A 27,234-nucleotide genomic window follows, 5' to 3' on the forward strand; every position below is an offset into this window, starting at 1 on the left:
TGGGGTGGCATTTTCAGGACCCTGCACTTTCTGGCATGTGTGGCCCGTGATGGAGGAGTGTGATGGGGACGCTCTGGTGGGGAGGGAGCAGAGGCAAGCTGAAGACAAAGCACCAGCTGACAACCCCCTAACCACCCCCCACCTCCCGGACTCCTGGGTGGGATATGTGTGACATTCCTCCAGAAAACTCCCGACTGTCTTTTTTTTTAAGTTTTTATTTATTTATTTTATTATGTTCAATTAGCTGACATACAATACATCATTAGTTTTTGATGTAGTGTCCGACTGTCTTAATGGTAATGCTTTGCTAGAGGGAAGAACAACCTTAGCTTGACAATAGCAAGGCCTCCAGTATTCTGAGAGTCTTCTTCAGCATATAAAAGTCCTTTTGGACATCTCCCTTTTTCCTTACCTCTCCCAACTCCCAAGTATATAATCAGCCATTCCTCACGACCCCAGTGCAGCAGTTCTTTCTGCCCTTGAGTCCTGTCCCTGTGCTTTAATAAAATCACCTTTTTGCACCAAAGACTTCAGCTCTGGACCTCACCAACAGGACCTGAAGAGGTCTACTACATCATTGGCAAGTAGCACCCTATGGATTCATTCTTGCTTTTGACCCAGCTGCTGGGGCTCAAAGTTCCTCTCTGCCCTATAGATTCTAGTTGGAGGAGGTCTTGGAGGGCTGAAGGGGAAGACCTCTAGGTTGCCTGTAGGGACTGAGTTGTGTAAACTTGGCAAGCTTTCGGGCAGACAGTATTAATTACTAGTATTCAGTGTCCCTGGGGGCACTTCTCTGCCCTTGACTTGCCCAAGAACAAAAGCCATAGCCTTGCTACTCAAAGGGTGGTGTAGCAGCTTGGGTGTCATCTGGGGACTTGTTAGAAAGGCAGAATCTCAGCCCCTCCTCAGATCTAATGGTGCAGAACCAGCATTTTAGCAAGTCCCCCAGGTGCTTGTGCTCACGTTAGCCTCCCTGATGTCCATTGGTACTCTCCAGCTCCTTAGCTGAGGGCTCCAAGACCATCATGGTCTCTCACGTATCTCCTATCATCACCTGTGTTACCTGCCAGGAACAATCCTCTCTGTTGCCCTTTCTTGTTGTTGTGATAATTATAACTACTATTTATCTGTGGCCTGCAGGTGAGCCAGCCCCTTTGAGGAAGCATATTATCTCAAGTAGTTCTCACACAATCCTGATTGGCAGATGAGCAAACACAGGGCTCAAGGGGTTAAGAACAATCCCCTGAGGCCAGGACTTGGATATTGGTCACCCAGCCTCTACACAGCAATCTGCCAGGAACCCCACATCTACCCCCTACTTCAAGGCTTTTACAACCTATACACTTTTTTTTTTTTTTAAAGATTTATTTGAGAGAGTGAGCACTCACGTGCAGCCCCGACATGGGGCTCAATCCCACGACCCTGGGATCGTGACCTGAGCCAAAATGAAGAGTCAGATGTTTAACCCACTGAGCTACCCAAGTGCCCCACAACCTGTACACTTTTGACACCAGGGGGCAGAATTCTACTCCTATTATTTCCCTTACCGGCCTCTCCTACTGCCTTGCTGGAAGTTGTGAAGGTGATCAAAGGGATCAGAGACTCAGGCCTGTCCCATGGCCTAGAGCACAGTGAACCGACCAGAACTGCACACCCAGGCTTGGGAGCTGCAGGACGGTAGGCAGAGATGGGCGGGAGGATCTGGCACCAAGAACTAGTCAAGCAAAGCTGAATCCCTCACTTGCAGAGTCGTGAGGGCGCTGCTTTTGACAAGACTGTGGCCTCCCTACAGCCATGGTCCTCAAACTTGCGTCAGAATCACCTGATGGGTGCCCATGTCCAGAGCTTCTGATGCAGTAGGTCAGGCACAGAGCCTGGGAATCTGCACTTCCCAGGGCATGCTGATGCTGCTGGTCTGGGATGACACTTTGAGAACCACTGGCCTGGCAGTAACCACATCCAGCTCAGAGTAATCCAGTTACCATTTTCTTCCCACACCTCCCCAATTATTGCTCACGTCTAATTTTTAGCACAAAGCAAAGCACAGGATGATTCTTTTACTGACTTGTTACTAGGGCACTGGGGTCAATAGGAGCAGCCCAGGCCCTCTCCAAAGGTGTGGTAGGAGCTGTGGTTACAGCCTAGGGGAGGATTTTAATATATATTACATAACAAACTGGCAGCATTGACCTTTTCTGGGTTATCCAGTAGGTTCTTCTGTTTTTTATTTTATTTTATTTTATTGTTTGCTTTGTGGGCAGCAAGTGAATGGGAAAGGAACCTAGTTTGTCATGTTACCATAGTCAGTGACGATGTTTTGGGGCAACTGTTGGCATGGGAAGCCCGTGGGAGGCTACTGCTCTGCTGGCTTTCTGGATGCAGACAGAATTGACGGAATAATCACACATACAATTTCCTTCTCTCTTTTCTCTCTCGCTGCCTGTCTTTCTCACACAGCCTGAGTGAAGGGAAAAGGCACATCAGGTCCTCCTTTGGGCGCTGCTGCTCCTGGCATTCTTCACCTCCTTGCTGGTCTTTATAATTCCTCCCACCCCAGAAATGAGGCTCATCTCACCTGCCTTGCTTATTTTACAACTCTGTTATGAAAATCGACTGATAAAAGGAACATGGTCATACAATAAAAAAGAAAAGAAGTTTTATACACACATACACACACACACACAGGGTGAGCTTTTTTAGAAATAAAAAAAATAACAATATTTTAATGTTTTTATAGTTTGGCCAAATGTCTTGTCATTGAACACTGATAGATCTAAACTGATTGTATTGAATGGTAATCAGTGTCCTTTGAAATGTCGCTAAGTTAATACCGATTTTTAAAATTTCCATTTAATCTGTGGGCTCGTGGAGCATTTGAATCGCACATCTAAGGGTTTGAAAAAAGGAGGGGAATTATACAAGGAAATATGGTAATTTTAATTAAAATCAAACTTCCAAATGTAACCACCTCACAAGATTTTCTGTTGAAAAATAAGTATCAGGGTAGAAAAAAAAATGTACTTTTAAGGTTTTGGGTATTTAATGGAAAATACAATTGCTAGAAGTAAAATCATATACAAAGTAAAAGCTTTTTATTATTTCAAGCTTTATTCCCATAATGGATCTTGGATACCAGAAAAAAACAGATAGATAGATAGATGATAGATAGATAGAGTCTATGAATTGACCTGAGTTAACACATGAGGTATGAGAAATTAAGGTTGAGCACTGCAACCTTGTCTGTGACTTCCCTAAGGATTTTTCACATCATTTGCTGCAATATTTGGAGGATGATAGAAATAAAGAAGAGTACAAATAGTTGGCATCAGGTGAATCTATTGGATACATAAGTACAGCTAGTAGCCTTGTAATACATAACATGAGATACATTTGCTCTCACACACACACACATACACCCCCCCACACACACACGTGAGCATGCGCTGAGATCAAGCTCAGGTACTGATGATAAGTCACCAGGGTAGACTGTGGACAAAGCCTGGTTTTTGCCTCTGGCTCAAACTGCCTTAGCTTTCTCACTGGGGTGCTTCCAGTTCTCATTCTGACTTTCCTCTTCCTTGGCTGCCCTAATGGGCCTCCTGAGCCAGCTCAGCCTACCTCTTCATGTCTCCTCCCCAACTTGCTTTGCACTTTTGCAGTTTGGAGCTGCCTTTTCTCTGGACTTCTGCTTTCTCTCAAGTCTCCGCTTCCATCTTATCTTTGCCAATTCCAAATCCTACCCCAATCAAGTTGTTTTCTCCTTGAAGTCTTCCCAGATGACCTGTGTGAAATGATGCCTATCTCATTGGAACACAGATGGTGGCCCACGTACATCACTCATATGGCATTTAGGCATTTATTACTATCACTTTTTATTGCAGTTATGTAGGTACATAGTAAGATATGAACTTCTTGGGTAGGGGGCATAAACTTTAAGTTTTGTTGTCTACTGTGTGGAAAACATTGGGCTAAAAGGTGGAGGACAGAATGCTTGTTGGTTGGTTGAGTGAATAAATGTATCTTTATACATGTTCAACCAATATTTATTGAGCAACTACTATGGGGCCAGGCCTGGTTCTAGATGCTGAGGTTACATCAATGAACAATGTACCCTCAAGGAATTTTCACTGTACTGAGGGAAGACAGACAAAAAAATAAAAAGAATACTCTCACAGAAGAGTAGGGATGTGGGGAGCCAGAGGAAGAGATGGGCCGGCAGCACTAGCTGGGCAGGACATGAAGTGGTCTGGACCATGGGGCGGCAGTAGAGATGGAGAGAAGTGGAAGAACTCAAACCTTTCTTGGGAGCCGGACCCAGGGCTTTCTGACTGACTGGATGTGGGGTGCAGGACAATAAAGAATCCAGGATGTCTCCTTGGGGGCAGTGGAGGGGGTGGGGGGCACAAAGGGAGAGATTCAGGGGTGTGTGCGGGGGTGGGCTTCTACTAGCTCAGTCGTGTCACTAGCTGCTGATACGCAAATGGAGACTAGGTGCCTTTCTGCTTTGACTGTTCATCAGTATTATTCAAGGTGAGTAGCAGATGCTGCCCGTTGGCCTCTTTGCAGCGGCTGGCCCGGAGCTGAGGGCTTCTTGGCTTGGACCTGCAGCTCTCTGGCACATGCAGAGTGGGATGGGGCCAGACAGGACTCTGCCCTTCCTTTGTGAGATCATAGGGTATCTTCTTGCACCTTTGTAAGGGGGGGGCAGGAAGGCCCAGACCAATGGTGGTTAAAGGTCCCTGGGCTTTGGCATCTTACTACAGGCTCTCCCTTTTCCTGGGATGAGCAGGGATGGACGTGAGGATGGGGGTTGTAGGGATAATGCACATAGGAACCACTTGCGTGGTTGTTAATGATGTGCTGAGCACTTATGTCTACAACTTTTATACCTTGTTGTGTAAAGTCATCCGAGCCTTAGAGAGGCGAAGGAACTTGCCCAAAGTCACATAACTAAAAAGCAACAACAACAACAACAAATATATATATGTGTCAAAAAAATAAAAAGCAACAGAGACAAGCATTGAACTCAGGCTGTCTGATTGAATCTCCATGCACATGACTATACAACCCTGCCTTCTTCTGATGCAGTTATAATTTTGGGCGATAGAAGTCTTCCTGACTTGATTGCTTTTGCCTTATGACCAAATCACCCATCCTGCCTGGCCCTTCTGCTTATGCCCCTTTTCTGAGGCTTTCCCAACGGAGCATAGGTGAAATCAGACAGCAGCTCTGCCAGGGAAAAGTAGGGCAGGCCAGCCCTGGTTCTGATGGTCACATTTTATACTTGCATGGAAAATCCATCCAAAGCTGTACCTTTGCATGTGAACGAAGGGAGAAGAATAAAAACACCATGTCAACAGACAGTATTGTTGCTGCTACGGGGTTTACTCCAAGCCGAGGGTCTTCCCGCCCCTGGGAGGGGTAGAAGTGAATTACCCGTGGTGGAGACACTGCTTCTCTTGTTTGGCTCAGATGGCCCTTGTTCTCTTCTCTGTGCACTTCTCTGTTTCATCATTGCTGTCACCACACCCGAAGGGTGGTTACATTGGGCACTTCTGTGCCATCAGGAATTTGGGCGGATTGGAGAAAACTAGAAAATTATTATTTAAATGCTTTTGGAAGTAGTTTTAAAGAGTGGCTTTGGAATTATTATGAAAATCTACATGGCTTTTTAAAAAGTTTATTTGCCAATGACTCTCATTTCTACAGACACAAATATAGATTTGAAACCCAGGTCAAACCACCAGTCTCTATTTCTGACTTGAGTCCTGGTGTTAGGGTGAAAAATGATGAAGAATCTTCTTTTGGGGGAGTAAGTTATTTTCCTGTTCCAGATAGATGAATACTTCCAGTTTCTATGACAACATATAATTTTTAGTCCCTTCTGATATATTACTATACTATTATTATTATATTTTTAAAGATTTTTATTTATTTATTTGAGAGAGAGAGGGAGAGATCCAGAAGAGAGCATGAGCAGAGGGGAGGGGCAGAGAGGAGCGGCAGAGGGAGAGGGAGAAGCAGGCTCCCCGCTGAGCAGGGAGCCCAACACGGGACTCAATCCCAGGACCCTGGGATTATGACCTGAGCCGAAGGCAGACGCTTAACCGACTGAGCCACCCAGGTGCCCCTATTACTATACTATTATTAACATAATAGGTCTCTTCAAATTCTTTTTCAGAAGAAGATGGGCCATCATCACATACAAATAAATAAAATAATATGTGTAGCAGTGTTATAAGCCAAATAGAGGCAGCCACACGGGAGACACAAATCCTAATGTATAGAAGCCTATTCAGACATGGATATCATTTAGCAAAGCTGCCTTTGATGAAGGATTCTTAATGTCCTTGCCGGAATAATTCACCACTCCGTGAAATTTTTATCCTGAGCATACATACGCAATCGGAGTGACCCTTCTGCAAGGGGGATGTGTAAATATGTAAACTGGCTGAGACAGAGGGCTTAACTGTACTGTCTCTGAGGATGGGCCAGTGGAACTGTACATTCTGTTTCACAAATATTTATTGAGTTCTGTTCTGGTTATCTACGCTGTGTAACAAACTACCCTAAAACTTAGTGGCTTAAAACAACAGATTTTTACTGTTGCTTAGAGTTGATGGGCTCAGGTGGGTGGTTCTCATTGGGGTCCCTCATACAGTTGTCCTCAAATGGCAGCAGAGGCTGGTGTCATCTGTAGGCTTCTTTACCCACATTTCTGATGTCTGGTCTGGCACCAGATTCAGCCTTAAAAGTCACTCTGCTAAAAATCTGTTGCTTAAAGTAATCACACACCCAGCCCATGTTCAATGAGAGAGAGAGGAATAGACTTCACCTCTCCATGGGAGAGAATGAGCTGTATCTACAGGGAAGAAAGGATCTCAAGGCAGCCATCTTTGACAAGAGCTACCACAAGTTTCAACCACACATATGATCAACAATGAAGTGACAATACTGAATGGAACATGGTCCTTCCGTTGAGGAGATGCTGGGGTGATCCCAGTCATAGAAGGGGATTGGCTGATAGAAATGAAGCTCATTGTAGAGACAGATGGGACTGTGACCCCAGCACCACTCTTAAGAAAAAATGGCCTGGAGAAGCAGTTCTTTGTATTTGGACCAAGAGGAACAATTTCTTGAACAGATCAAGGATCTACAAAATATACATTTCACATTGGCTCACTGAGGAGGGGAGACAGGTGGATAACACAGTTGCTCTGTAAATGTCAGCTTCCCAAAGAGAACTCTAGTTCCTGGATAACCTCATGGCCCTGACAAAAAAACTAATGGCAAATCAACCTGTGCTATACATTCTTTGGTTCTTTCTGTAGACGATCAGACTGATGAAAAGCATTAGAAGCCTTTGAGCTAAAGGTGCAGACCTGGTTTTAATCATTAGCAATAGTGTCATCTTTGCTAAAGAGACCACAAGGCATAAAGAGATCTGACTGGATTTTACCATATAGAATTTGTTTCTTAGCTTTCAGACACAGCTCATGTCACCTCCCCAGGGAGACCTTTCTGACCACCCTGTCAGAGAAGGGAAGTCTCTCTCCACTTCCAGTTCTCTATCACTCTGTCCCATCATGATGTTTGTTTTCCTCACTGCACATACCACCACCTGTATTCATCTTGTTTGTTTAATCCTTACTGTTTTTCTCCCTCCACCAGAACAGAGCTGACTTATTCACTTCCTAGCATACAGTAGCTGCTCAATAAATATTTTTTTTTTTTTTTGAACAAAAGAACAAAGCTTTAGAGTCTGGAAGGAAGCACCCTCATGACCACTGAAATGGTTTTAGTTAGACTAGTATTCGTTCTCTTTTTGGAGTAGAGAAAACTGAAGTGTAAAGTTCCTTAGAAGTCCAGATGTGCCCCAAATCTTCCACTTTATTTGAAATTCAGCTCGGTCACTACTCTGAAATCAGGCCTGGAAGTGGCAAGGTCAGTTTCTGAGATGGTCAAACACCAGCTGGTGGTGGCGGGGTGGGGTAGTCCATCTGGACTTCTAAGCTTGGCTGCCACTTTCTAGTAGTGTGAACTTGGGTGAACTAAATAAGGCCTTTGGTTTGGTTTGCATATCTGTAAAATGGGGATAGTAATTCCAGCCTAACCCAAAGCATTGTGAGGTCCAAAGGAGAAATGAATGGGAAGGACTTTCACAGTTGTTAGTTTTTATAAAAACATCAAACATTGAACTTCCAAGGGCCCACAAAAGCCTGTTTTCTCTATATATCCCCACCCCCAAACACCCTCCCTACTCCCCATTTCCCCATTCCCCTAGTCTTCCTGGACTCAAGTTCATTTATTTTAAGCTAAACATTTTGATTTCTATTGACATAAAAATACATTTGAGATATGGGCTACTTCATCCTAGGGATTGTTCTAAAGGGGATATCTTGGGGTGAGTTTAGAGGACTAACTATATAAATGGGCATCTGGGAGAAGAAATGGGTGTAAAAGGGGAAAGCTGACAGGTAAAGAATGTTACTGATCAGTTGATTTAAGGCTGGCCTTATTAACAGCAAAAGCAAACAGATTATGTAGCCTAAAAACTACTTAAAATTTAGTGACTCACAAGCAACAGTTGAGAGGAGTGACCTTTGTTCTTAGACAGCCCTGGATTCAAATCCTGACTCTGCAAGTCACTTGACTTCTTGGGAATGCAGTTTCCCTATCAGTAAAATGGGGGCAGTCACACCAGCATCCCACCAGGGTGATGAGGACTGAGTGAGCTGAAGGAGAAAATGTGGAGCATGCAGCTGATATTTAGCTGTGCCGGGGAGCCTCACCAGGAATTTCCGTTTCTGCTTCCAGTGGCTGCCTTGGGCATTGGTGGCCACATGGGCTTCAGTGACAGTTTTGATGAGCTCCCACTCCTCGTCCGTGGGCTCCGGCTTGTGCCCGATGGATTTCTGCAGCTCTTCCCGCCGTCTCTTCTCCCGGTTCTCCTCAATCAGCTTCCTCTTTGCCAGCCTCTTGCTGTCATCCAGTACCACTGGGAGAAGAGGAAAGATGAGACAAAACACGCGGACACTCGCAGACACGTGGCGGACTGCGCTTACACCCCGGACCACCCACGCGCAGATGGCTGAGTACGTCCTGCAGGGTGGGTCACACTGGGGTATTTTCTCCCCTCGGCAGCAAACTGCCATTGACTAGCTATGGTCCGATATGAGACCTAGTGCCAAACTCCCAACGTCTGGTCAGCTTTTCAAAACAAAACTCTGGGCGAAGCTGGACAATGGGCGTCCCGACCCCACAGAAGGTGACTCTAAAAAAGAAGGAAGCAGAGGGAGGTAAAATCTGTCCTACCCATGGGTTCCCAGATGAGTCTGTACTCAGTCAATATGAGACTATAGCCAATCATCTGGATTCACTCTTAGGATCTCTGTTCCTCCTCTCTTGCCCTCAAATGGCTCTTAGTAAAACGAACTTCAAATTAAAGTTCTGGAGCGGTAAACAGGAGGCTAATGATCTCTTCCTCAGATAAAAAGGACCCCAACTCTTTATTAGTTCCCTCAAGGGTTCATTGGAATGAGGCTCGGTCTATCTCAGGCTGCCCAGGTACTTACTTTGCTCTAGTCTACACCTGGTCTACCCTCAATGGTGGTTAAAGAGCCCAGGCTTTGGAATCTAGAAAGAGCTGGGTTTGAATCCTGACACTACCACATTCTAGCTGTGTGACCTCTGGCAAGTTGCTTAGGCTCTTTGAGCTTTCATATCTTCCTGTATAAAACGGGATCAACAATCCCACCTCACAGGGTATTCAATGTGCTAATGTAGTACAAGTGGTCAGTAAATAGAGCCATGACTTTTACCACTTATGCAAAAGGGACATAAGAAGGGCAGATAACAAGAAACCTCTACTTCTGGGTTATTTTCCAAAACAAAACCATTTTACCAGACTCTTAGTAACCATCAATGGAATGGAAAGGCTCAGGTTTTATGCTACTGAGTCATAGTATTTTAGAACTGGAAAGAACCTTCGGTATTATCTAGCCCAACTCCCTCCTTTCACAGAGGAGGAAGTTGATCCAGAGAGATCATGACTTGCCTAAAAGTCACACAGCAAGTTCATGGCAGAGCCAAGGCAAGACCCAGGACTCCTGATTCCAGTTCTACAACATCATTGTCCTAGGGCCATTTCTTGATGAAGGTGTGACCTGGTAGGAAAAGAAAAAAAGCAAACATAGCAGGAGGAAGAGAACCAAAAGTACTCAGCTAATCCACAAACAGAATAATGAAACCCCAGGTCATCCAGGTTGGATTGGATCATCCAAATCCCGTGAACGATGGCAAATGTGGGAAATGTGAATGAGCCCTGTTAGGTCACTTTGGTTCCCTTATTAAAGGGGGGATGAGGAGTGGACTCTACTCATAGCCCCGTTTCCCAAATGCTTCCTCTATGCCAGGGATTGTGGCATTTGACATGCATTATCTAATTTAGTCCTGAAAACAACTTGCAAGATAGGCGATGATTTCACCGAAGGGAAGCCCAAGGTTAGGTCTGATGGTCACACAGCTAGTAAGTGGCAGATACGGGACTCCAACAGTTTTTCTGATTATAAAGCCTGAGCTCTTATAATACCTTGCAGGGTGCATTCAAAATTAATTTCCACCCAGGCCAGATTAACGCTGAGCTTTTTTAACTTTATAAACATTCCTATTTTTAACTTCTCAATCAAACAATGAAATGGACACAATAGTAACAGTCCCTTATGGTGACACATCTAAATATTCGGTTCTAGTCAATCATTTTCACATATCCTTATCAGGCATATTGTTGGCAATGGCTAAAATTCTTTAAAAGATGAAGACAACACACTCAGCCAGAAGTGGGGATTAACCCAGGATTTCCAGCCTAAAGCCCTCAAACAACCTTCCTCCTTTTTAAAGATTCCCCATGCTGTCTACTTTATTGGGCAAAGCAGGACATTTCACAGACTTTTTTGTTGTTGTTGTTCTAGCTCAGAGTACCCTGTTTCTCACATAAATGTGAGCTGTGATTATTTCCTCTTTCCTGAGGAAAATCCTCATTGCATTCTTTCCTTTCCTTTTTTTTTCTTCTTCTTTTTAAACTAAAAGTTGGAAATTTTCATTGAGGTGCAAAACACTTATGCCAATAGAAACCATTAAGCCTGATGCCTGGCAAAACGGAGGCCACACATTCTGAATGACACAATTCTTACTTTATTATTAGATTAATTAAAGTGACTGGTGTAAATCCCTTGCACGGTGCAGGAAGAAGAGACTCCAGTGGCTAATCTCACCACCATATGCTGTGGCACTTTGAAAGCTGGGTAGGAGGACTGGAGCTTAGAATGTTTTTATGGGCTAAAAATATAACAAACAACCAACGGCAGGATGACTCATGCGATAGCACTCGACTTCACATTCTTCAAAAATTACTGAACACGATGTTTTCTGCCAGTGCCCCATCTCCAAAAATGTCCACAAAATAAATTCCTGTCTCTGCTTTTGAAAAATATCAGGACTAGTCCATGAGGCTCTCACCACATGAATGTCGTACATAAAACTATGCCTCATCAAGGGGACTGGACATGACCGCTCATTCGTAATCTGTTGTGAACAGAGTATTGCTAACAGTCCTGCAAATGTGATAGGGATAATTTAATCACTCCCCCTCACGTGTAGTCTGGATACTTTGAGAGTTAGAAGTTGATAGGGAAGGGGTAGGATGGAAACCACCCAGCAGTAGCTGGGAGTGAGGGGTCTGTGGGAGTGCTAGGGATCTTCTCTCTATCCACATGGGTTCCTGCTTTCTTTTCTGCCTGGTTGATCTCCTTGAATCAAATCTTTCCCCAATGAACACTCCTTGAATATGAAACAAAGGAAGAAGATTACTTACAATCTGTTGCCATGCCAACATAGATGCATTTTTTAAAGCGACATTCCTGGCACTGATTTCTCGTAACTTTGTCTATGACACATTTTCCTTCATATTTACAGGAATAGGATGGATGGAGATTTTTCTGAATGGTTCTTCTAAAGAAACCCTACATGGGAAAGAAAGACCCAAGACAGCAGTTTCATATTTTCTAGAAATAAATGACTCCAGAATTTTGTGTCCATATAACTGTGATGGATTGTTTTGGACCTTACCTGGGTATGGACCTGTAGCTCCTACCTATTCACATATAGGACAATTAGCCCAAACTGAATCTAAAGAATTCTAAATCTGAGCTGAAGGAAATGTCTAGGCCTACACACAGAGTCAGTATCTTTTTGGCATTTAGTAAGGAAAAGAGGTTAATGGGAAAATCTAGTGTTCATTTTTATTTTTTCTAAACACTGAGTAATATAAATAAATTACATTATTTCATTTCATAGAGTGCCATAATTGTGTTGTTAAGTTAAGCTGTGAAGAATCTTGCTACACTTTGTACTGGAGAATAAAGGAGCTGGATACTTGTGATACTCAATTAATAATTCAATTATTTAGTAATTAAACAGCCTTTAGAGATTTAGTTTAGTTCTTGTTTTTAACTCTTGAAATGCCCATGGCCAGCTCAGATAACCCTTGAAACAACAGTACTTGGGGAGTAGAAAATTCAAGACTCTCCACCCAATTTTTCTCAGTGCTCACTGCATTAGGGTTTTTCCTTTCATAGTACTCTTCCTCTCCAGTGTTGGTAGACATACTCCCTGAAGTTCAATAGGTGTCTTCCTTTCTTAAGGCATGGGAGAGGGCCACCGTAAAGGCTGCTGAGGATGCCATGTAGTCCAGGTTTAGGTGACATAAACCTTCTCAAAGGTGTGTTCTAGCAGAACCTTCCTGGACATGGTACTCCCGTCTTGGCAACGGTGCTTCTGTATTGTAGCACTCATGATGGCAGAAAGCGTGCACTTATTGTAAGGGGCACATTGCAAAGCGCTATAGACACCTTCCATATCCTTCTGTCTCTTCTACAACCTTATGAAGTAGGTACTCTTAATATCTCCACGGTAGGTATTAAAAAACTAAGCCTCTGACAGGTTAAATCACTTGCCCCAAATCATGTGGTAAGTACACTGGGAAACTCAGCCTAGAGCTGAGGAGTCAGACTCCAAGTCTTGTTTACCTAACTGCTTATATGATATAAACTGAATCCAATTTTACTGTATTGTTCAAATGTTTTAGATGAACAGATTATAAATAGCACCCCCCGCCTTTATCTTTTTTAGTAGACTAGCAAGGCAAAAACAAATGTTGAAGGATACTGTCTACTAAAGCTTAAAGGGACCTCTAACTTTGTTACATAAATAGGGACTGACATACCAGCTGGCCTAGATTAAACCCAAATTTGAATGATCCAATTTAACTTTCCTTGGCTTTGATTTTGTACATATACCACTTGCATATTCACTCAGACATAAGAGCTCTCTACCTTATAATGAAAAGGTCAAAGGTAGGATTTTATATTGGGCAAAGCAGGATAAAATAGAAAAATGACAGCCATGACTGAAACTAATGAACTTGATTAGGGACATGTGAGCAAATCCCTTATCATTTCTATTGTTCAAGGTCTAACAGGAAAACAGCCCCATTATTATTTGGGTCTTGTATCCTTAAACACTTATGTCCATTAGTTTGAATGATGTTGCTATCGTGTTATAAGATTCACTCAGTCACACATGGGCAGGTCTTTGTCATGCTGGCGGTGTGTTTCCCTGGGTATTCAAGGTGAGCTCATTCTGCTAGAGCATGAATGTCAGGGCATGCCACAGCACTGAAGGACAAGCTGCCCTGTGACCCTCTCTACTGTACCTCTGCTGCCCTCTCTCCAACCCACCCTTCATGGGTCATCCCTGCCTGGAGAGCAAAAAAAGCCTGGAGATTCCTGGCAAGAAGACATGTGTCACAGACAGGGAGGAGAGTGGCTGGGTAGCATACCTCCTTCTGGAGAAGGCAGAGTTTCCCCAGAGGTGGCAGCACCAAAGTCCAGGGCATCAGGGAGAATGTGTGCTGCTAGGAGGATAGGAAAGTTGTTGGGGGAGACCCTTTTCTCACACATACTCTGACGCTGACTCATGTTCTAGAAGCAGGGAGCAGACCAAAGAGTCCGACAATGCTAAGGAGAGAATGAGCTATGGTATACCAGACACTAGGGTAACATTCATTTTTCCAAAAAGGCTACTCTGTGAACCTTTAAATGCAATGAATGAAATAATTTATACTTTGCTTATGTTGAGAAAGGTGTTGGGGTAGCAGGCTCTGCTATTCATAGTATCATTTTTCTATGGCTTCTCTCTGATGACTTTTCTCGGGCGCTTCATGGACCAAATCCCCTTTAAGATGTTGGCTTCCCCTAGGTTATAATAAAAGGATATTTGACACATGATGAGGGATCACTTCATTTGAGTAAATGTAAAGGTGCTAGATCCCTTAATTTTAAAAAGTGACAAAAATTAACTTTTGGAAATGAACCGAATAGAAAATATTTAATATAGTCTACCTACAAAAATCTTTTTAGAGGTGAGCTAACAAAAGACATGTCCCAGGGACTAAGTAAGGCCATATATTTCACTGATGATTTGTTGGTGAGGAGAGGTTTTTCTTTTATTAATCAACATCAGACATGTTTCTCTGCATTTTGAGAAGAACTGGATCTACTTCTTAGTGGTCTGAGATGATGCCCTGATTAGTGTGATAAGGAGCTAAGTGTCAATATTTGGGCAACTGCTATAAGCTATGAATCTTCCTTAAAAAAATAGTTTATTGTGGGGAAGTATCAACATTCTATGAAAAACTGGCTCATCAAAACAGACAAAACAGCTCCAAAAGATTTTTGCTGTCTTCAGGGCAAAAATGGGCAAAAAAGACATACACACTGCAAGTATGGTGTAGAAATATTTTTAAAGTGCCGGTTTGAATAAACAGTATGTGAAGCATAACCTTTTTTATCTTTGGCCACTCTTAAAAACTGTGTTTCATTTGAAAAACTCCATTGTCTTTTTCCAAGATACTTTGTTTTTATATTAAATGCATGATCTGCATAATTACCCCAGGAAAGCTGCTTTCTGATTTTATGATGGAGGCAATTCTAGAAACAGGATTCTGATCTGAGATAAAGGGACAGAGGCTGAAAAAAATCTAGCTTTTTGCTACATGATTTCTTCTTTTAGGTAAACCTCAGTTGAATCAGGCCCCAAACATGCTGTGATCTTGGAAAAAGAGGCTAATGGATTTCCTGATCATCATGAAGACATACATGAAGCAGGGACACGGGTTAATAGGCTTGATTCTCCATTTGTTTAAGTCAATCACTAATAAGCATTAAGTTCTCTGTAAGGCACATTTGGTCTTTAGAGTCACTTTGGGAGTTGAGTATTAAATGGAATTTTCATTAGAGTCTCTTCCAGAATTCAAAATTTACCATTAGGAACTGATTTGAAAGAATCTCAATGCTACATAATCAGGTAGGCAAAGCTTTATGAATTGGGGCTACTTTAGAAAAAAGGCCTGTTTGAATTACTGAGCTTTCAAAGTGAGAGAGTATATCTAAAGTAATACAGTGTTATTACTTTCAAATCAAGCCAATAAAACTGTGCTTTCAAGAGACAGTCTGCAAGTCCCCCAATTAATAAACAGTCAGGACTTACTTGTATTCGGTTCCATTAAACTCCTTAAGATTATTTTCATGGATGTAATAGCAATATTTAGCACAATCTTTTTTAAAAGGTACAAATTCCAGATCAAAGGTGTCTGAATGAATGAGAGCACACTACATCACATTACAAAAATCTTGCAGATATAGGGCCTTGGGAACTTAGAAACGCCCTGATGTGTCCTGATTCCCATGGCTGTATCAGTTCAACACTTCCAGCAGGCTTCTGCTAAGTGTTTCCGAATTTCATGCACAAAAGCTAGGGAATTTGCATGGAAAATCTTCCATTAAGAAATGGGGCACCTTACCTTGAAACCAAGCTACCATGCTGATTTTTGGGGTTCAGGGTCAAAGGTTAGGAGGAAACGGGGGTAGTTGAAGGAGGGGAACAGAGAGGAGGAGGTGAGGTGGGTGACGGGAGGGAAGACTGAATCGTTTTATACAGTTTAATACAATCTTTGCCTTAGGATTTACATCTTGGGATCATTTGGTTTTAAATATAAAAAGTAAATAAAACATTTAGCAAGTAAACATTTAAGAAGTCTTTCCCTGACTTAATGTACTTCCTCATATATAAAACATTAGCTGAACGCTGGATCTAGCACTGGGTTGAGCTTTATTTATTTTTATAGTAGACTTTCTTTTCTAGGCTAGGTTTTTGGACCAAAAGATATTTGCCAGAAAGTTCATCTTAATTTTGATGATGAAGAGTGTAAGTAGGCAAATTTAGGCTCACTTTCGGGAAGTGAACTGTTGATCATGGGTGTATTCTTGTCAAGTATCTCCTGTAGATGGGATAGAGCATAAAATTAGCTGATGGATGCCCAGAATTCATTTACTGGCTGAAGGCTGTGCAGAAAGCCAATTTGGATAATTTCAGAACATAATTGAATCTAAGTAGCCTCAAAGATACTCTCTAATGGAACCCTTAAAAATGAGCATATTAAAAAAATAAACAAAAGTGGGCATATTTACTCAGATTAATAGCATGTGGTAGAGTACGTTCTGTGTCCTTAACCACTGGAGATAAAACAAGAGGAGAAATGGTTATTTCTTGGGCTAATATATTATAAAACATCTATGCATTTTTAAATTCACAGTGAGAATATTAATTTCTTTTCATCTTATTAGTTCTTTCCCTGTCTTTTTTTTTTTTCTCTCCCTGTCTTAAAAGCCAGACATTACACTCTTGCAAATCCATTTAGTTATTGTTGATTTGGGAAAAAAAAATAAATTCAGTTCTTAAACATGCCAAAAATTGAGGAGGACAGGCAGACACAGGGTGTGGATGATCACAGGCCGTGAATGTTAGAATTTGGTTCTAATTTGAACTTAAACTTCATGTTGCATTCTGGTGGAATCCTGGGACGGGGACTAGAGCTGGGCTGAGCTCCGAGCTCACTGGTCCCAGGGCAATTACCTTGCAGCCTTCACACGTGATGCAGCGGTAGTGATACCCGGTGGCTTTGTCACCACACACTACACATAGCTCGTCCTTGTCTAAATAACTGGGGATGTACCCTGTGAAGAAGGAAAAAAGAGGAATGTGAGGAGAAAATATCACGCTAAAGTCAAAGACACACCATAGCTTGGCAGAGGATAAAAGGAGGACAGGAGATAAGGCGCATGAGGGAGGAGGCAGGACCAAATTGTTTTATACACTTTAATCCAATTTGTGCTTTAGCGTTTACATCTTGTCATCATTTAGTTTTAAATATAAAAGGTAAATAAAATATTTAACAAGAAAAAATTGGAAGTCTTTCCCTGACTCCATATACTTCCTCCGTATCTTATACTTATCTGCTACATTCTCTCATACGTATAGAGTTGGATAGGAGGCCCAGGATTTCAGAATGCCTTAGGAATAGGTGTGATCATTCTTGCTCTGCAGGTGGGAATATATCTGAAGGCTGTTGGAGCCAATGAATCATACAGAGAGGCCAAGATTTGAGACATCTGGAGTGCTCTGGGTTCTGGAGAACATAATCTCTTTTGCAAGCCTTTTTTCAGAATTTTTTCTTAGAAGACTGGATCCACTTTGGAATCAAGGCACCATGCAATAAATTCAGAAAACTTTACAGCTCGGAGATCATCAAGTAATTTTGAGGCGAACAGACTTTCAGAGGTTTGCTTGGCCTTCCTGAGGGTCACACTAGGAATTAAAGCAGAGATCTTCTAACCAGATCTCCTAACTTCTAGTATAAGTAATGCTTGTCTTTTTCTAAAAATAGACAGTTAACTTTAAGTAGAATGAACAAAGCCATCTAAAAAATTTTTTTTGGTAAACTTGTGCCGTGATGAGACAAAACCCAACAATTCTGGGTGATGTGAAAGAATGGAGGCTCTACTTATTAATTAAAAAAAGAAAGTCCAACCATGATAACTCTCTTTGTTAGTGCACTATTGGTTTATTAGTTTAAATTCTTTGACCCAGGAAACTAAAGTTTAAAAACCAAACAGAAGCAGCCTACTTCCCACCGGTCTTTGCCTCTTCCCCTTCACTTGTAGACAATGTTCAAACACAAGAAACTGATTCTAAAGGGCAAATTCAGTTTCATATGGTATCAGTGGTTTACCATTGAAGCACGTATCTTTGATGAGTGCAGAAATCAAAATAAGGTCTGCTTTGTTGGGATGTGGAGAAGGGAAAGGCTGAGAAAACAAAATCATTCCTTTCCCAGATCATGGCCCCTTATGAAGTTTTTGACTTGGTAAACTCTTACGGTTTCAATAAAGATTAGCCACGTTGAAATGACAGATGACTTGCTGTATGCTTTACCATGACATTTTCATATATCTTTTATTAAACTAGGTCACAGAGGGCTTACATTTCAGAAAAAATCCACAAAGAAAACAGAAGAAAATGAGTCCTTTTCACAATTTCTTAGAAATTACTTTGCTCAGACTTTATTTTAGAAAAATGGCCCCTCTTGGGAGGGAGACAAATGACTTCAGAGTGAGATCTGGTAATGTACAGGATTATTTTCTTAAATATCACAGCTTTTCTTAGTTTACTTTTGCATCATGCAAACCATGAGTCATCTGTTGAATTCACTTTAAGAGTTTCAAAACTTCCATCAGACATTTTTAAAAAAGAGCATTCTGGGAGGGATTGGGACAGAAAAAAAGGGGACTGGAATGATTTGTGTGTTTATTCAATCATTCATCTATTCATAAATTCAGAAAACATTTATTTAGCATGTACTATGCACTTAGCACTGTGCTTGGTGCTGAGAATATAAAAACAAGTAAGGCATGGTTTCTTCCCTTGGTAGGCGCACGTGTAGGAAACTGAGTTCTGTACTTCCAGTCCTGGTCATTCCTCAACGAGAGAAGAAAAGATGAAGATGAAGGAAAGAACATGAAAGATGCTGAACAGCACCACAAGGAAATGCAAAGCCCAAACCACAAGGAGACACCACTTAACATCCTCTAGTATGGTTATAATAAAAATGGTGGACAATAACAAATGTTGGTAAGGATATGGAGAAATCTGAACCTTTATATATTGCTGGTAAGAATGTAAAATGTGCCTTAGAAAATAGTTTGGCAGTTCCTCAAAAGGCTAAACATAAAGTTACATATGACCCAGCAATTCCACGCCTAGGTGTGTTCCCAAGAGAACTGAAAATACGTGTCCACACACAAACCTGTACAGGAATGTTCAAAGCAGCATTATTTATAATATCCAAGGGATGGAAACAACCCAAATGCCCATCAAATGATGAATGGATAAACAAAAGGTAGTACATTCATACAATGGAATTTATTCAGCTGTGAGAAGGAATGAAGTACTGACACAGGCTACAACATGGATGAACACTTATGAAATGAAGACATTATGTTAAAAGAAAGAAGCCAGACATGAAAGGCCACATATTGTATGATTTCATTTCTATGAAATGTCTAGAATAGGCAAATTCATAGAGAAAGAAATTGGATTAGTGGATGACAAGGCCTGGAGGGAGGGAGTAATGGGGAATAACTGCTAATGGGTACAGAGTTTCTTTTCATGGTGACAAGAATGTTCTGAAATTGTATAGTGTTGATGGTTGCACAACTCTGAATATACCAAAAACTACTGAATGAAAAACCATTGTTTTTCATGGATATGTTTTGTACACTTTCAGTGTGTGAGGTCTATGGTATGTGGAATATGTTTCAATAAAGCTACATTTCTTTGTTTTTGTTACTACATTTTTTCAATAAAGCTTCATTTCTTTGTTTTTGTTACTACAAAAACAAAGAAATGAAGGAAATAAAAGAGAATGGTTCCATTTGACAAACATTTATATGTGTATACTATGTGCCAGGCAATGTGCTAAGGATCTAAAGATGGCTAAGTTTCCATTCTTGGGGAAGCTTTCAGTGCGGTGGGGAAAAAAACAATAACAGATCATCTGCATATAATGTGGAAGGCACTGGGATAGTGCTATGTCCAGAATCACAGAGGGGAAACCCTTTGAGAAGCCTTCCTGCCTACCCCCGAGCTCAAGTCCAAACTGGGTACTCCCATACCTCCTTGTGCTTCCCCAACAGTAGTCCTTTTATATCTATATTATAACTACCTGTGAATTTTTTCTTCCCTTTGACCATAATCTTTGACTCACTATAGGTTTGTACAATTCCAGCCAGAGGGCAGGGATTAAAACATTCATGCTGAAACCCATGTCTAACACCTGCTCCCTCTATGGATGGCATCCAGTTTTCAAGATCTCTGCCACTGGCCAATGGCGAAGAACATGAGCAGGAGGGATATATCTGGAACCTGCAGATAAGTAGGTTTAAAGCCTGGAGCTGTGCCTGAGAAGGCTAAAGATATCAGAAAAGATTTCTGAAAGAGGTGATAATGCAGATTCAGGGCGCCAAACTTCAGAGCTAATGAAAACTGCATTAGAAACTTGATTTTTGGTAAAGAAACCAAGATTCCACTCAGATTAAAACTAACACATCCAGATTGAAGCTCATCCAAAACCTAGTGATCTGAGGAGATGCATGCTCACTAATCAACTAGATTCAGTCCTTCTTTCTTTGCTCTGATCACTAGGTTCAATACAGTGAGACAGGACCAAAGAGAGCTTAAGGGCAATACCATTTTCCCACAATATAGAAATGAAAATCACAATGACCAGGCCAGTTTGATTCAGATACCATCACCAAAAGTGAAGATTTGCAGTCTGAATTTTATACAATGTGCTCCACTTTCTACTTTGGGCTATCTAACCCACTATCCATTACATTCAAAAGAGTCTTTGCTTCCTGGCTAGGTTTCTCATTAACCCCAAGTCCCAAGGTTGTATACCACTGTCTGGTAGGTAACTGATGGTGCTGTGGTTCCAATTTAATAAGGAATCTAATAACATCTACAGGAAAACTCACTGGGCATTGCTTTATTCCAAACACAATTTTGGGGAGTCCATCTATAGGAAGAAATAACACAAAATATTCCAACAGGGCTCTGTGCTCAGAGAAATAACTAGTTACCAAATGTGGGGGGAGGGTCATAGGGAAAATGGTTGGAGATACTCTGGACTTAACTAACACCAGTGGAATTCAGTGATCAGTCTTTAGGAATCAAAAGCAATGTATGTATTAGTTTCTTAAAAACTTTCTTTTTAAATAAAAAAATTATACAAGTAATACAGTTCATTATAGAAAAAGTAAAAGACATAAATGAGCAAAAATGAAATTTGCCTGTCAACTCTCCCCCCCAGAGATAACCACTGTAGCATTTTGCTGTTTCTTCATCTTGGATTAGTATGTGTGACAGTGTGTGCACACGTTTGTGTGTGCATTGAAACACAGGCTTAATAAAACACAAAGTAACTTTTAAGCAACAAAGTAACCCAATTATTAAAACACACACCTTTCTAGTAAAGGCAGATGGAATACATATATCCATGTCAGGAAAGCTATCTCTTGATCTCTTATATGTAGAGGCTTATGTATAGTTGACCAGAGTGAGGACTTCTCAGTTCTTGGTATCAGGGGCCCACAGGAGAGATAAGGGAGAAAGAGGTAAGGGCACATCCTTCTCATATTCGGGAACCAATTGTAATACAGTTGGACACTGTATTGCTTATGGGACATGCCTTGGGAGGGCCAGAGAATATTAACCAGAGTTAAGTTACTTGTCCCTCACCATTTCTCACTCTACCTCATGACTTGCCTGCTCTATCTGGTGGTGTTGGCAGTAAGATACTGAAAATTTCCTCCTCCCTGTAGTTCAACAATTTACATAGATGGTTGAACTCTCTGACCTTTAGGTTCTTGTGAATCCTGGAATCCAGTGATAATTCAGACTGTGAGTAGAATGGGCTCTTTCCATTTTCTGACTGCTAGTCTTATGGGTGGTTTGATTTGTTCTCTGATTTCTCCTAGATTGTCTTCTTGGTAGATGAATAGGTGATTTCATATGTCTTTAGTGAAATCGTCACGACTTTTATAGAAACATCTACTTAAGTTGGTTGCAGTTGCTTACATGGTCATCCTAGTGTACCCCACCCATCTCTTTCTTTTCTCTAAAATATTAACTCAGAACCATCTTATTTACCCAAAACAGTCACCACAGGCAATGATACATCAATTATCATGCCTAAGTCCATTATTCATCATTAAATAACATCCCTCAGGGAGTAACATCCCACACATAATTAATAGGTAGGTGAAGATTCTCTTAAGATTGCTGATTCTATTTGACAACATCACAAGCTAACTTGTTCTCCCAGAGAACTTAACTATTTCTTGCTCTCCTAATTTGTGTCCCCATCTTTTTCCTTTTTCATGCTTACCAAATAAGCCACATGCTGGCCAAATATGCCCTGCTAAGGAAAATGCACCTGTAGTGCTAGTTTTGTTACCAGGAAGGGACACTAAATGGATGTCAGTATTTGGTTCTGTCTAGAAACAAACATGAGAAACACAACTCTGGAAGCCACACTGCTCATCTGAGAATTGCATTTGCAAATTATCCGAAGTGAGTTGGAGAAACATGGTTAATAACACCCAGAAAACAATTAAGACCCATGTCAGTATGTGATAATCCAAGGGTGATATGTTTTCCCCAGCTCTTACATGCTCAGATATCTTGTTTTTCTAGACTAATAAACTATGCTGCCACTTTATCAAGCATATTGTTATGAAAACAAACTCCATCTGTTTGTTCAACAAGGACTTGGAGATTTTCTTTTTATTTGACACTTGGCAACGTCTGCTTAATTGCCAAGTATTATCCTGCATGTAAAATAGGTTGACATAGTTAAATATTACTAACATTTTTCCATCTTTTTTGATAGCAGCTTCATTAAGATATAATTCACATACCATACAATTCAATAGCTTTTTCTATATTCACAGTTGTGAAATTCTCACCACAATCAATTTTAGAACATTTTAATCATCCCCCAAAGAAATCCAGTACCTTTAGAAGTCACTCGCATTCCTCCTATCCCTTTCACCCCCTCCACCCTAAGCAACCACTAATCTATGTTTCTACAGATTTGCCTATTCTAGATATTTCACACAAATGAAATTATACATTTTGTGGTCTTTTGTGACTGGCTTTTAACCTAGCATAATGTTTTCAAGGTTTATCCATGTTGCAGCTTAACATTACTTTAAAAAACTTGACTCTCAGAGGGACTTGGTATGTGGAAGGGGAAAGTTGTTTATATTTACACTAGAAATCATGCAAGAGGCAGTGAGCTGGTTTCTTGGTTTGCACTAGATTCAAGGCTTTCCCATGTATGAGTAAAATCAGAAGGCTATCTAGTTTAATTCTCTTGAGTGAATTACAACATTTCAGGTCCTATGAGAAGAAACACTGGCACCTCTTGTCACCTTGGCAAACACACAACGCTTAGGGAATAGAACATAAGGCAGATTGATCTTGATGGTAGATGTAAAGTAGAAGGTGCTGCCTAGGAAGGTAGATCTTGCAGAAGGGAGAGGAGCTGAGTTCAGAGACCATTTCCAATCTGGCCAATCTTACCTTCAGTATAGTACCCCTTGCCAAACAAAACTATCTAAAAGGAGCAGTGGTTATCACTGGTGGTCAGAAATACTCTGGGCGCTTCATAGAGGTCCATGTTGCTGATTCATCTTGCAGAACTGTCAATTTAGAGCCATCAAAGAATCCTGAGTAGTTTGGGTCAGGATAGCAGATGAGACTATATATTAGTACCCTTAAGGAAGCTAAATAATTAGGATGTTTAGTGATTCTTTCAATTTTATATTGAACCTTCTCAATTCATCTGACAGCTCAGACTCTTCTGATTTAAGGTTCCCTCCCACCCCAACTAGCACCTTCTTCCCTATGTCATTTCTTTATATATGTAAAAAATCTTGAATGGCTCATCTCTTAGCCTTTTCCCAACATGCCAATGCTGATTCCTTTTACACTTAATTCCTAGTATAAGGTACCAAGTTTTACATCATGTTAATTTTAACTCTCTGAGAAACACTGTATTAATCCATCCATCTATCCATCCATCCAGACAGCCAGCCATTAATTTATTTAATATACATGCATGGCCCTAGTATGTCAGACACTGGATACAAGCCTGAAACTGCATTAACTTTAAAGGTATTCTTTCATTGCTGTCTGCAAATTTCCAGAAGAGCTGTCCCAGAGGCTCCCATTTCACCAAATCATTCCTCAGAACAGCAACCACCTTTCCATGTTCCCTACTACCCTCATGGAATCACTGAGCATCTTTGCTTTCCACCTTGCCCCCTGGCTGGCTAGGCCCTTGCTGCTGGGTGATGGAAGGCATGGAGTCCTAAGTCTTCCAACTCTAAAACACTGGGGGTGGAGGAGGACAAGGGACGCAGAAAGAGGACTGGATTAGAGATGTTAATTCAGAAAAGGGGAGAGGACATGATGACAAGGGACTCTGGATTTCCACCATCTGGAAATCTTAGGGCAGAAAAGGGGGGTAAAGCAAGTTTCAGATTATTTCTTCTGACTCAAAAATTCCTAAGACTAAAATATATTCATTTTTAAGGCTAAGTTTGGGTTTAATAAAGTTTCATGCACAAGTCACTAGCTAAACTTCCTTGTCCCTGTCCTTGTAGACTCAAGTTTTTAGTAGCTGACATAACCTTTCAATCCATAATTAGAACTAAAACACTTGAAGATACAAATCACTAGGAAAGGGAATAGATTGGTATAATGAGTTTCAGTCAAAATTTTAATCAAAGGGGCACACACACTGGCAGTCCACAGTGTTTGGATTGCAGAGTGTTTAAAAATCTCAGCCAGCTTTTAAAACTGGGACATTTTAGGTGAAATCCAGATTTCCTGCTTCATGTGAAAAATCAGAAGATCTGGCAATAGTGAGCCCAAATTCTCATAGGGTGACAATCAACTGAACCAAGAAGGGCAGCCCATCTCCTAAGAAAGAGACATACTTTTGAGTTTACTGCAGTCCCTACCACTCCCTATTGTGCCCCAACCCTGCAGCTAAATATCACTTGTCATTTATGTTTCTGCTTGCATTGTCTTTTTTTAAAAAAATATTTTATTTATTTATTTGACAGAGAGAGAGATAGTGAGAGCAGGAACACAAGCAGGGGGAGTGGGAGAGGGAGAAGCAAGCTTCCCGCAGAGCAGGGAGTCCGATGCGGGGCTCGATCCCAGGACCCTGGGACCATGACCTGAGCCGAAGGCAGACGCTTAACAACTGAGCCACCCAGGTGCCCCTTGCATTGTCTTTTTATAGGTAAAGAAATATTTCACAGATTTTTAATTTTTGTCAAAAGTGGGAAGACAAAAGTAATTCAAGGAAAAGGAGCGAGAATATATTTCTTTATGAAGGTTAAAAATATTTTTTATCATATAACATACATACAATATGTGTGTTGGTTGAAAAATTTAAATTAAGCAGTTCTTATGAAACAAAGTGCCTCTCTCCCATTCCTCTCAGCTCTCTGGCACTTGTAGGCATTGGAGTTTTAGAACTCTGGTACTAATGAAGTCTTTTCCTGTCTTAAAAGAGGGGATGGGTTGGAAAGCAGGAAGGTAAAGTATATTAGAAGAGTGGGGAATCGGAGGGGAGCAGAAAGGGTCATCAGAAATGGGTACTAGTTGCCTCTGATTTTGCCCTGAGAGTCAGCTTATGGCATTGGGCTTACACAGAAGTTCCCACAGTTATTTCAAATCCTGCATATTTGAGAAAAAATGGGTGATTTTCTTTATCTGAAAATCCATTCAGAATGAGATTTAGGGTTATAGCTCTAAAAACATGGACTATCAGCCCTTCTTCCCTTTAATGAAGGGAATGAGCATTTGTCATCAGGATACCATCATGGTTGTTAAAAGCTCTATTGGTCTGCCTGCAGGTCATCATAGATGTGCACTTCACAGAGTGTGAAGTAAAGGAGGTGATTGCCTTCATGGTGCTTATGATCTAGATAGAGTTTACATAAACAAGCATATATGATGAAGAGAACCTGATTCCAGACTATAGGAATGAACTATAACACATAAGTAGTAAGTATAACACATAAGTAAGTAGTATGTTGCATGTATATATATGTTCAAGTGTATTCCACTTTGAAACAACTTGGTACACAAAAATCTAGACTTTTCAATATGAAAACTGAGGAGGGATTTTCACATTACAAAAAGATCCTCTACTTCAGATGTTCTCTGGATATTACATTCTTTTAATGCAGCGGTTCTCAATGAGGGGTGATTTCACCCCAGAGGGACATTTGGCAATATCTGGACACACTCTTGGTTGTCATAACAGGACGGGAGCAGTTGTGTGCTACTGGAATAGAGTGCATAGATGCAAGGAATGCTGCTAAGCATCCTGCAAGGCACAGGTCAGCCCCTGCAATAATCATCTGACCCCAAATGTCCGTAGTGTCAAGGTCAAGAAACTCTGGTCTAATACGCATTACATAAAAAATTTTTAAAGGTGGTTTACACAAATGATTCAGTACTATTGTATAAAACATGGGATACCTGCATTTGAAGCCAGGGCCAGGGTGTTGGGAGAGAATGTGGTTCTGGTTAAATAGAAGATGCTGGTGGGTTCTGAGCTGAGTTAGTGACCTGAGGTGATGGGGCTGAGAATGGCAGCACACATACTGGGGTATGGATGGCAGTGGCTAGTAGCTAGAAAAAGCATCACTAGTTCAGGGAAGTATGGTAGAGAGAGGGGTACCTGGAGAAACTGGTCGAGATTTCTGGAAAAGAGAGTGTGGGCAGAAGTACAAAGCCAGAATCAAAACTTCCCTTTAGAACCCTCCTACACTGTTGGTGGGAATGCAAGCTGGTGCAGCCAATCTGGAAAACAGTATGGAGGTTCCTCAAAAAGTTGAAAATAGAGCTACCATACGATCCAGCAATTGCACTACTGGGTATTTACCCCAAAGATACAAATGTAGGGATCCGAAGGGGTACATGCACCCCGATGTTTATAGCAGCAATGTCCACAATAACCAAACTGTGGAAAGAGCCAAGATGTCCATCGACAGATGAATGGATAAAGAAGATGTGGTATATATACACAATGGAATATTATGCAGCCATCAAAAGGAATGAAATCTTGCCATTTGCAACGACGTGGTTGGAACTGGAGGGTGTTATGCTGAGCGAAATAAGTCAATCAGA

General features: G+C 41.2%; 1 protein-coding gene across 13 annotated transcripts in view; it reads right to left on the reverse strand.

Annotated features, from left to right (window-relative positions):
• Positions 1 to 27,234, reverse strand: part of THRB (thyroid hormone receptor beta) — a 377,579-nt gene that overhangs the window by 18,849 nt on the left and 331,496 nt on the right. For all 13 annotated transcript variants that reach the window (XM_078072380.1, XM_078072375.1, XM_078072368.1 and 10 more), the window contains 3 exons: positions 17,032 to 17,132; positions 11,873 to 12,020; positions 8,793 to 8,998 (listed from right to left, as the gene is read on the reverse strand). In XM_078072380.1, coding sequence (XP_077928506.1) covers positions 8,793 to 8,998; positions 11,873 to 12,020; positions 17,032 to 17,132 — 455 coding nt within the window. The remainder of the gene's footprint in view (positions 1 to 8,792; positions 8,999 to 11,872; positions 12,021 to 17,031; positions 17,133 to 27,234) is intronic.

This window comes from Halichoerus grypus, chromosome 1, assembly GCF_964656455.1.
Source record: "Halichoerus grypus chromosome 1, mHalGry1.hap1.1, whole genome shotgun sequence".
In the NCBI taxonomy this organism is placed as follows: Eukaryota; Metazoa; Chordata; class Mammalia; order Carnivora; family Phocidae; genus Halichoerus; species Halichoerus grypus.